Source organism: Pagrus major, chromosome 19 (assembly GCF_040436345.1).
Source record: "Pagrus major chromosome 19, Pma_NU_1.0".
Lineage (NCBI taxonomy): Eukaryota > Metazoa > Chordata > Actinopteri > Spariformes > Sparidae > Pagrus > Pagrus major.
The window spans coordinates 19,196,629-19,208,761 of NC_133233.1; the positions used below are offsets into that span (position 1 = coordinate 19,196,629).

General features: G+C 40.8%; 2 protein-coding genes across 2 annotated transcripts in view; one reads left to right on the top strand and one right to left on the bottom strand.

Annotated features, from left to right (window-relative positions):
* Positions 1 to 2,365, bottom strand: part of smchd1 (structural maintenance of chromosomes flexible hinge domain containing 1) — a 43,444-nt gene extending 41,079 nt beyond the window's left edge. The window contains exon 1 of the mRNA XM_073487853.1: positions 2,097 to 2,365. Within this exon, the coding sequence (XP_073343954.1) occupies positions 2,097 to 2,264 (168 nt within the window). The 5' untranslated portion in view covers positions 2,265 to 2,365. The remainder of the gene's footprint in view (positions 1 to 2,096) is intronic.
* A 113-nt stretch (positions 2,366 to 2,478) lies between these two features.
* Positions 2,479 to 11,766, top strand: mettl4 (methyltransferase 4, N6-adenosine). The gene is made up of 8 exons (XM_073487856.1): positions 2,479 to 2,867; positions 3,673 to 3,738; positions 5,234 to 5,594; positions 5,908 to 5,977; positions 6,672 to 6,846; positions 6,943 to 7,052; positions 7,158 to 7,240; positions 11,451 to 11,766. Exons 1-8 carry the CDS (start codon positions 2,637 to 2,639, stop codon positions 11,648 to 11,650), a joined length of 1,296 nt encoding a protein of 431 aa, XP_073343957.1. The 5' UTR covers positions 2,479 to 2,636; the 3' UTR covers positions 11,651 to 11,766.
* The last annotated feature ends 367 nt before the right edge of the window (positions 11,767 to 12,133 follow it).

Below are 12,133 nucleotides of genomic sequence, written 5' to 3' on the forward strand. Positions count from 1 at the left end.
TCGCTCACCAGCAGCATTGCCAGATCTTGCAAGAAAAACAAGCAACCAGGTGCATGGAAACGAGCCCAGAAGAAGCAACCCCCTCTCACATAGTTCACTAACTGACTGTTTACCAATATTTGTAAGCAACAGAAAAATAAGCCAAAAGTCCCTTACAAAGGCTGACTTGGCTATTGTGCTCCCAAGGACACTTTGACCCATATAACCATCATGACTCACATGAATATCAGGGGATTAAGTACCCACAGAGATCTCAACGACTCTCAATAAACCCACAAAGGACAAATTTCCAGTCCCTTAGAACTTAAAGGTGCACTATGTAGTTTTGGGGAGGAAACTTTCATCAGAAGAGAAAACATCCTCGTTGACTGATTTTTTTTGTGCCTAAACAAACTAAATAAACAAACTATTTGTTTTCAAGACTGAATAAACTGAATAAATAAACTGACCTTAAAGGACAACACAACTGATTACTGTTTTACTTTGTTTATATGTGGCGGACCCTGCCACCTTTCTAGCTTCCATCAGTGTTCTGGACCTTATTTTCCTCTGAGAACAGCTTGGTTATCCAGTTATGGAACAAATACATATTTCTGAGTTCGTATTATTACCGCATTAACATTGGAAATATTACAATTCTGAGTTTGAATTTCCTCTCCAAAACTACATAGTGGCCCTTAAAGAGGCCTTTCTGATACATCTTCAAGAACCTTGAGCAAGTCCAGCTGCCTTCGTTTTGCACTTAGATGTAAAGTCTGCTTTCAAGAAAAGCCACATATCAAAAGGCACTGGTCGGCTTTTCACCATGACACCACACAACCTCAAAAACAAGACAGGAATTCAACTGCTTCTCAACTAGATTTTTTTCTGTTTTCAAGTGTTTCCTTACATGCACCCTTCTGTTACTGCCATAAATCTCAAACTTGTATTCATCAGTAAAAAGGACCTTTTTTCTAGTCATCCAGGGTGAAATTCTGGCATTTCTTTGCCTACCAAGCAAGTGCCTCTTTTCCCCTCCTGAGAAGTAGTTAGAGACTTCTACTCATCCATCACATCACGTTGTTTTCACGTTGGCTGCATGATTTGTATCTGAATTTAATCCCTTTATCTTGCTGGTTTCATTTCCTTGATACTCATAAAAGAAGCATAACACACCTACACCTAGTTGCCAGTTACTTAGGTAGTCATAGCAAACACTAGTGCTGTTTGACAGAACAACGCAGAAGGAAATCCTACCTTCATGAGGGTTATAATGTTCATCTTATCAGTTCTTTCAGGTTAGTTTTATTGACAGTATAACAAAAGAAAAAAAAATCTGACCATCACTGTAACTTCTGTCAGAGAAATAATGATAACAGGGTCATGCAACAGTCCTACAACTATGATTTGTTGTAGTGAGGTGTACCTAATAAACTGGCACACGAGTATATGTCATTAATATACCTGCACGCTTCTGAGAGCACTGAAACAAATATGTACAGGTCCAATATGTCAGACCTTAGGTTGGCCCCTCTCAACAAGTTACTTCACTACACCATATCTATTTGGTAACTTTGGTTACAAGTTACTTTGCAGATTACATGCTGCATCAGGGCCAAAGTAACTTGTAACTAAAGTTACCAAATAAATATGTCAGACCTTAGGTTGGCCCCTCTCAACAAGTTGCTTGGTTACACTATATTTATTTGGTAACTTTAGTTACAAGTTACTTTGGCCCTGATGCAGCATGTAATCTGCAAAGTAACTTGTAAGCAAAGTCACCAAATAGATATGATGTAGTAGAAGTTTTTGCAGATTACATGCTGCATCAGGGCCAAAGAAGCAAATGTATTTATTTTGCAAATTGGAAACAGAGTTAAAGAAAATGATTCAGTATACATACATGTAAACAAATGCCTGCTTTACTTTTAATTTTGATACTGAAGCACATTTAATATCAGATACTTTGAACTAAGGTTCAACTTGAGCCCATATATACAAATTCAAGACGAGCAGAAGTTTGTAAAACTGAACTTAAAGTGTGCTAAAACACTTGGACCACACCTGTCGACAACCTGTCACCTCACAGTGAAGTGAACCGAGCTAATTAACGGTACCTGTTGCAGCGCGTTAACGAAGTCGTTGAAGTCGAAGCCGCTGATATCCAACATTTTGCACACAGCCTCCTTATTCTCGAAGCGGCAGTCATAAACACAGACCCGCTTGTCGACTCTCTCCTCCCACTGAAAAGATGCGGACAAACGCTGCCCGCCCGAATTAAGCATCTTCCCAACTCTTTATGTGTAACTTAGCTAACGTTAGCTAACTTAAATACGAGTATCGCTGCTGTGAGCCCTGCCTCGGGGCGTGTGCGCCATCCTGTGTGTTGCTATGTGCACACTCACTAGGGGCTCACTCACGCGCAATGTTTCTACGGAACGTCGTTAGGGACCAAAGTCCGACGTCATCTACTTCCGCGAAAAACACAAACAAACGCGCCGCTGAGTTTTGAACGTTTTCAGCTTTCGGTATCGTTTTCAGTGAAATCCAGCTGCTTAGATTCGTTCGTGCAATTGGGCGGGACATGGGACGGACAGCATCCAGTTATGGATTCAACACTTGCTCGCTTTAATCGCAGCTAAGACACCATTTTCGTAATGTCCGTGGTGGTGCAGAACAGCCAAGGCTGGGTTTTGGATGCGTGCTCGCTCATCGATCAGGGCTACTCGAGTTGCATCCGATTCAAGGATAATCACAAGTCACGTGTCAAGTGTTGTTTCAAAAGGCAGTACTTTTATATTTTAAAAAGCCACAACAGTGTGAATAAGAGTGCTGCAACTGATGGAGGAAACACGGATATGTTGCAGAAAACAGACAAACCACCAAAGGTAATAAAAGCTGCTGTAAATGCTGCAGCCAGGGGCTCACAAAAGTGACTTTAGAGGGACACCTGCTGGTCCCAGAGCTGTATTAAGGCATCTGAAAATCACTGCTGTCTGTGCAATGTCATATGTAGTATACTTCTTTAATGCAAATGAGTTATCGTATGATTTTCTGAGCTACTTCACTGAACAAAAAATCAGTTCTCATCTTAAAATGTGTAGTTTTCAGATTGCAGAGCATCCCAGTAGGTTGTGGATTATATGTTCCTCACTCATTTTAAAGACACACATTTCTAAACACTAGAAAAAGAGACATTGATGCATTTTATATTCAATAAAATGTTTTTTTCATTAGTGTTTAATTCAACTATTGATTAATTATTATCTCGATTGATCGTTTTGTCTATAAGAAGCGAGAAAATAGTGGAAAATGATACTTCTAAGTTTCCAAAGCCCAGACATGTGACTCAAGTAATTTAGTTCAAGTCTCAAGCAAGTCCCAAGTCATTTATTCTTGGGCAAGTCAAGTCACAGGTTGTGTCGAGTCAAGTCTGGCAGACTAAAAAAACTAAACTGAAAACATAAAGTGAACACAGACAGGACACATCATGTCTGATGACAATCAGTTTAAACCCCCAAATCTTTTGTTTACTATCATATCTGACAAAGAAAGCAGAAAAAAGTCATATATGTGATGCTGAAATTGTAAGCATGACACCATGGTGGAAGGCAAAACACATTTTGTTTGTGTGTGATAACTGAATGTATTGCTCTTTTCTTGTGCATCACTCAATATCAATTTGACTTTCAGAAAAGGAAACGAAGACACAGTGAACTGAACCAGGGCGAGGTTGACTCGCAGGCCTTCCATGTGAAGGTAGGCTGAATCTCATTCTCTACTGTTAAGTTTTAGGGGCATGTGTCATATCGTGTTGAAAGAGATTTGTGTTGGTATTACACAACTGTTCAATCTCCGAATCTCCAGCTGAACAGTGGTTGAGTTGTTTTCTGGGTAATGTAGGCACCAGGGCTGGACAAGGAAAAGGAGCGCATGAAATAAAAATACTCTGATTCTGATACATCCATTTTGATACTAGAATGCAATGCCAAATTGTTGAAGTACAGCATTTCAGTTAAGATAAGCACCAAAATATACTTAGGTAAGATTAGTAACTGGGGTAGAATTAGTTAATAAATAGTTAATCATTACATCTCAGACGTAGACTCTGCCCGCACTGTCAGGTCTTGTCGGGACATGTTTTCTGAGCAAAGTCAGAGTGACCTCTCTGCTGCTAACTGACAGGATACAGTAGACAAGAGGCAGGCTGCAGGGAGATCAGCTGAGTTCGCAGAGTTTGACCATGGGAAATCAGCTTTGTTACAGCACCAAAACTTGCCTGCTGTGATAGTTTTATCCGAATGTAACCACTAATTAAGCATTGCCATCCACAGATGTTGCCTCAGTTGACTCAAATATGAATGTGTATATGATATAACAGATGGCATGTGATATCTCCAGAATTAAGAGAGCCAAGAGCAATTAGTAGACAGAGAAGTGTACCGTGGGAAAAGGGAGGATGGCTTGTGTCATAAGAATTTGGCAAGTTGGTCCATCACAACATTTGGTAGCTACCTCCTCCAGAGCTTTGTGGCCTGGGCATGTTGAGACATGCGCAAATAAAACAGGATAATAGGCCCCACACAGAATATGTATTGTCAGATGGTCACTACCTAGCACAAACAGGAAAATACCCTCAAACAGATTGGATCAGCTAAGTGACAATTTAAAGATTGACGCACACGCCACTGCCTCATCTTTCTAAAAGAGGAGGACCTTGCTTGGACTGAAGAACCTCATCGCCTTTTTTTATTTGCAAGTCTCTCAAGCTTGATGACTGGTTCTGACTTTAAATTTAGAAAAAATCAGAATCAGAATCAGAATTTAGAGTTTAAAGTCAAAATTGTGAAAAGAAAAAGTCAGAACTCAACTCTTCTTTTTAAAGTGGCCCTAATCCTCTTCTGGATTTGTACCTCCTTCTTTAAGAAGAGCTTAATGAAAAATGACAATATTCAGTAATACCTAATAAATGTATGTGTTGGTTGGTTGGTAGAGCAATCTGAATCTGCAAAGTAACGTGTAACTCAAAACTGTCAAATTAAATGTAGAGTACAGTATTTGCCTCTGAATTGTAGTGGAAGTATAAAGGAGAAGAAAAATCAATAAAGTACTTGAGTAAATGTACTTAGTTACTTTTAACCACTGATTATACATTTTATTTTTACGCATTTCAGTTACAGTCTCCTCTATCCTCATACTTTGTGTTTAGCACATCACCAAGACTGAATAATCTCTGTATTGTTTACTGATGCAGATCAGGTCTGTGATCCAGGAGGGAACCAAGTCTTTGGTGGACTCTGCCCGCTCTCTCGGATATCTGAGTGGAGTGACAGACGCGGTGGCAGAGCCTCTTCCCTCCCAGGAGTGCAGCCTTGCCGCTCTGTGTGAAATGGCTAAAGAGCTCCCTCTTGTGGACGATGAGGAGCAGGAGGAGTGGGTTCAGCTACTTGTTGCTGAAGATGGCTGTACATCACACGTTGACTTGTTCTCACGGGTTACAGAGAACAGGACGGACTGGGCTACAGTGGTTACACTGATGGGAGAGGAATATGTTATACCTCCAGACACAGGCTTCCTGCTCTCTGATTTCACAAGAATACAACCTCTAGTTCACTGTGAGTACAATGTTTGAACCCAAAAGTAATATGCATCTAACTGAAGAAAAGAATATATTCAGGTCATATGGAACAGATTTGTGAAAATGCCTTATAATTATTGTAGCCACTGCATTATTGTGGTAACTTCTACTGCATGAAGATAAAAGTATAAAACTGTTGGTCACTGTGGCATAATTATGATCACCCCTCCCTTCATTTATCATTGTCATAAATGCTTCTGGTATGAGTCAGTGTGTTTTTCAAGTGAGAGAGCCTGGTAGCTGTCTGAGAGCTTGACAGTGTTTCCTAAAGCTGCCTGTTTCTCACACAGATGGAAGGACGTTTGACTTAATAGTTATGGATCCACCATGGGAAAACAAGTCTGTGAAGAGAAGTCGCAGGTAATTTGGCATGCAAGCATTTCAGAAGGTGTGAAGCAGAAGGGAAGATGTCCTCGGGTTCTCAGTCAGATCCAATCAGGATGTCCTCGCCAGCTGCGCTCCCTCGTCCAAATATGGTCAATTCTGGCTCCAAAAAACCAAGATGGCGACGGTCATAATGCCAAACCCGAGGCTTCAAAACGCTCATCCGCAAACCTGCTGGTTTCATCGAATGTCTGCAAAATATCGCGCTACTCCATCAAGTAGATTTTGAAATATTTCACTAAACTAACCTACAGGAGGCGCTAGAGGAAAGGTCCAGAAATTGCCAAAGAAATTAGGATGTATCTTGTTAGGTCCTTTTAATATTTGTTCCAAACAGAATAGCAATCCATCCTATAGGCGTCAAGATTATTCACATTGAACCAAAGATGTCAACCTCATGGTGGCTCTAGAGAAAATCATAATCATCTGGTGACACCCCTGAATATCTTGGGAATCACTGAATTGGTTCCCCAGATTGGGAACCACTTCCTTAGAACATATTTGCAAACGTGAACAAATGTACATGTGTAGAAATAATCATACTAGTGGTTCAATAATGCATTTATGAGTACAGTATCGTGACTTTTTAGGAATTGTACTGAAATGGAGAAGGATAATAGTGGTTGTATTTACAAATCATATCTTTTTTCATCTGTTTTCCCAAATGAAGATACAGTTCTTTGCCCTCAACACAGCTGAAACGGCTCCCCATACCTCTGCTGGCGTCTCCAAACTGTTTAGTGGTCACCTGGGTGACAAACCGCCCGAGCCACCTGCGTTTCGTCCGTGACGAGCTGTATCCACACTGGGGAGTAGAAGTTGTGGCTGAATGGTTCTGGGTCAAGGTACGTAAACTTTCAATCAATACAGCTGTCAGTCATGGATATCTGACCCATTTGGTGTGAATGTAGATGTTTTACGTGCGCGCTCTTTTCCCTCAGGTCACCTCATGTGGACAGTTTGTGTTTCCGCTGGATTCAGATCATAAGAAGCCGTATGAAGTGCTGGTGCTGGGCCGGTATCGTTCTTCTGCGGCGGATAACTCCACAAGGTGTAAAATGCTTGACTTCTCTGTGTGCCTGTTTTCATACTCTTTATTCTTTAACCCTAAAATGGAATAAATACAGATAATTAATTCTTTTTTAACCACTTTCAGCACTTCAGAGGTTCCTGTCGAGGATCAGCGTCTGATTGTCAGTGTCCCATCAGCTCTCCACTCCCAGAAGCCTTCACTCTCAGGTAATTATTAAGTACTGTGCTGTTATGGGTTTTTGTACACCACCAGAGGGCAATGCTGCAACACCAGTGATTGTTATCTCGCTACACAACTTTGATGATAAGCTCTAAATCCTACCACAGCCTGCAAAGGTGTGAGTCAGTTATCTATGTTTGCATGGCTGTCATATATAAAATGTACCATTTACATTTAATTCCATGTTACATTTCAAGCAAAATTGTGACTGAAATGTGTTTTGTAGGAGAATTTAACACTTTAAAGTAATAACTTACTGATTTTTTTAATGCTATATAAGTAGAAATTTATTTTTTGTACACTTTTGCAGCGTCTAACTTGCTTTTCCACTACAAAAAGTTGACATTTTCTTTTGAGAATGCTGCCAGTGTTTGCAGATGTCCATGTTGGAAGTGAAAAAACTGCTTAAACACAACATGCAGCATCTTTACTGTATATATAATAACCAGACGACAGCTCTGATTTGTTGGATTAGGAACTTCTGCTGCTCAGATTAGATCGAATTTGTCCTCTCTGCACAGATCGTGGTGTGGCCTTGACTCCTAACACCGACTCTCGCTACTTAGAATCAACGTAAAAAACCATGACAATGAATATGCAGGGACTATAAAGAAGAGAGGCTTGACGTCATCGCCCTCCCTCTCAGGGGAATGCGATTTATTGTGCAGTATGGAGAGCAAAATGCAGCCAGTGTTTGTCGGTGCCCTTTCAGAGGCACAGAAAAGCCTCCACCACATGGAAATGGCTGGATATTGTTAAAAATACATTGATTTAAATCATAAGGATGCCACTGTGGAGCTGCGACACCATAGAGATTAAGTGGATCAGGACACAGATTGTGTTCAATCTGCTTGTGTGATTCAAAGCCCCTCAGCAGGTTTAAGCAAACTTGGTTTGTTTATTCCAGTTGCTTCAGTTTTTCAAGGCTTGCGACGCAGAAAATATCTTTATTTAGATGCACAAGACATAGAGACTAAGTTGCACTAATAGTAAAGAGAAAGGTGGCTTCATCTGTGGTTCTTTTTCTTTGTATTTTAAATAAATATGTCTACTACAAAATGGGCAGAATGAGCAGCGCCTCTAATTGTGTTGCACAGGCGCTACGCCCCTTCTTGCTTTTTCTACTCGGGGTGAGAAAGCTCTGTTGGCAGTGGGTGTGGCTCAAATCTACGAGTGTAATAATAATAAATTGCAGCTTGTCATGAAATATTGGAAGGGCTCGACCCAACTCTTGCACAGAAGCCACTTAAAGCAGAACAGTTCATTTATTTCACTATTTGAGAGGATAATTTAACACCTCAGGGCTCGAAGGATGAACGTCTTTTGTTCCCCCCTGCAATAGATTACGCAACTGCCAGAAATTTCAAGTATTTCCAAAGACTTTCTTACGCTCGACTCGAGCTATCATCCCCCCTAACTCCGCTGCGCTTCATGCCGAGCACGTCAGGTCTGCTGGTGCCAGTGGGCAGCCTCAGCGGTGTAAAGCCACAACCCTCGAGCCTGCAGCGCTGAGAAACCCTGACCCACTTCTGTTCCCCTCTCACATGGGGCTCCTATCGCTGACATTCGTGGTTGCCATGGAGAGATAAGGGACACTTCTTTACAGATCATACAACACATCCCCACCAGATGGTCAAGCTGCAGAAAAAAACTGTTTGCACTTCTCTGAATGACAAGACGTGTGGTTTTTATTAATTAGGGCCCCCTACAACTATGAAGTCCCCTCCCAACTTGGTATTATAATTAGTGGTTAAATGGCTGTTTCTAATATTCGTCTCAGGAAGAGGCACGCTGCCAAGTGTGTGGGTTGCATTACTGTTGATTGGGGAATGGATATGTAACAGTGAACTATGAGCCAGTATGTTTAATTGGCAGCAACAATATTTAGCTTTCTTGACTCGCCATCTGATTTATACCTCAAACTTTATTCAGATTAATATCAAGCTGTTCGTAGTGGTTTTTCCACAGTCTTCAAACTCTGATGCAAGAAGTCTGATTGCTTTTTGTTTTGTTTGGTTGTTTTTCTTTTAGCTCTTTGTCACTTTGACCCTGTAATAAGTCAGATGGTTGAAATCATTCGGTCCAGTTTGGTGTAAGCAGAAGCATGACCTCTAGGGGAGTGTTTGAATCATCGACATTGGCTCGTGTTGGGCGATTTAACGGTATCAACCCAAACAGCAGAATAAATGTTGGGAATTTATGTGTCTGCAAACCACCATGTCAAAACTTTACATTTATTCATTTGTTTTGGTTGAATTTAACATTTTATGTGGTGACAAAACTGTGCTTATGGTTTGGTTAGGTTTAGGCACAAAAAGTGTTGGTTAGGACTTTTGACTTCTCGTCAACAATGAGTTTTTTCTCACCACAAACTCGGCTTGAAATTGTCCCGATCTCCTTAAAAATAACAAGTGTTGTCACGCTTACAAATGTTGAAACGCAGTGCGGTACATGGTTCGGCAGCCATGTCGCCTCAATCCACCACCATCCCCTTCACCTCCCAGTATAGAAGCTCAGTCACGTAAAGTGAACGTGATATGACACGTATTGTAGATACGCTTACCACGTGACTAGCTGCGTAACTAGATACGAAACACAACATTAGCTTTCATTTGGAGACTTGTGTTAGTCCAACATTTTCTCCTCTTTTTGCCCTGTTTTGTTCTCCACCAACTCTACCTCTGCTAGCAATGGAGTTTGTTATGCAAAAAAATGTAAACATAATATGTTATTGCGTGTTATAGGCATCAGTGTAATAGTAGAAACGTCTGAAATTTTTCTTGAGTAGTACATACATGTAGATTAAGATAGGGCCTGTGGAGCTCTGCTTGCGTCATTGATTCATGTGATTGACAACACTCTATTGGAAAAATAGCACTGAGAGGTTAGTTACTGTACTGTAATTGAACTAATAGTGCAGTCCTGTGCAATATAATTAGTTTGTGATCAACCCTTGAGAGAATATGAGTAGCCTTTGAGGCAGAATATTTAAGGCTGAATATGTTCCTTGTCTAGAGAGTAAAGTAATAACCTCCTTTGCCTCAGGCCTCTCTCGGTAGAAGTTTCATACCTTGTCCCATTCCAGAGTTAAGAGGATAATTAGCTCCTTTATTCTCTGTTCAACTTTGAGAGCTGAGTCACCGGTTGGGGTTGAATTAGTCGGAGCGCTGCATGTTTGGCCTTTCCACTCTGTGACTCTCTGACGTGCAAAGAAAGAGAAAACGGAAAGGCAGGACACCACATTGTGCAGGTTGGATCGGTTCGGGGATCAAGCTTTTGTGCTCATTAACTGCCTCAGTGTTGGCTGAGGCGAGTGTCAGGGTGGTTTGAGCATGCACCAGAGCAGACAGAGTAGCACAGGGGCAGAGGAAGTGAAACGTATCTGTCAGGTGTGCTGCTCCTGGAATATCATCACTTATAGAGTCAAGGTCACTTCCAGCCTCCACACAGAAAAATCTGTGCTGTGGTGTGAAGGAGCTGGGTAGTTGCCAGTGCTGTCCTCAGCCTATTAAAGAGTAACAAGCAAAGTGCCCCCATAAGGAATGGATGCAGTGCAGTCATCTTACAACCTGACTTTCAGTGGATTAAAACGTTCATTTTTCTGTGCCCAACTTTTTTATTCATTTTTCCACACTGTTCACACAAAACACAAACTGACTGGCAACACAGTATCAAAGCAGATAAGAAGAAATATAGTAAAATCTAAGTGTAATATAAATATATGAAATATAATAAAATGAGGAAAAAGAAAATGGAGAAATCCAAATGGAAACTGTGATTTAGATGCTTACCATGCTGTGATGTCAAAGTGTACTGTCAGTGCACTGTGATGTCACTGTTAAAAAAAAATATTACACGAGAAGGTGTGTATTATATGAAATCAAAATGGATTTAAAGACTATTCCCTTGACAGAGATTTCTAGTCCCTGTTGAGTCAGCTAGCCAACTTGAATAAACAAGCCGAATAAATACCACAGATATAAACACAAAACTGCCTAGCTGGCTCAGTCTTGTTCTAAGATATCTGCTGAAAAAAAAAAAAATTCCCATGAACAGATTTAGCAACTAAGTGCACACAATTTCTCACAACTTTCACAATTCTTATAAACCAAATAATTGATGAATCAGAAACATAATCAGCATATTAATCCATATTGAAACCACAGATTCCTCATCCTCATTTCTGTCCATCTATAGACGTGTTGAAGCCCTACGTCGGGGCTGAACCCAAGTGCTTGGAGCTGTTTGCCCGAAGTCTTCAACCAGGATGGACCAGCTGGGGCAACGAAGTGCTCAAATTTCAGCACACGAGCTACTTCACTTTGACGCCTTCTGATGATCTAGGAGACGCTCCCGAAGGCGAGGCCACTGAAAAACCCGCAGCATCACCTGTGTGAAGCTCACCTGGAGAATCTGTTACTGTCCCACCACTGTGGACTGATGACTGACCGTCAATGACTCGTCACATTAGTGTTTTTAGTGCGTTTTTAATAAAGATTCAACACCAAACTATTTCTATAGCAGTTCTTTTTGATCTGTACTTCTCGTGCATGTGGGACCTTTGATTTCTTTTTTTGGGTCGGGGTGCATTTTTTAGGTGGAGAATCACAGGGCCGATGATGCACTTCAAGAGATGAAAGTGCATTTCTGTGCAGCTATCACATAAACAACTCTCCAGGTTTTATTTCTTCATCTTTTGAGTAATCTTTGGCACAATATGTGTCTTAAGGATGATCAAAGTGCTTCTATATTTACCCGCTGTTCTGAACTGAATTTCAGAATGTTTCCAAATCCTTTATAAAAAGATAGTTTCACTTTCAATGCATTTGGTTTCCCTGTAACTTTCCTTTAACAGACATTTTGTTTTAAGTTTCACTTGA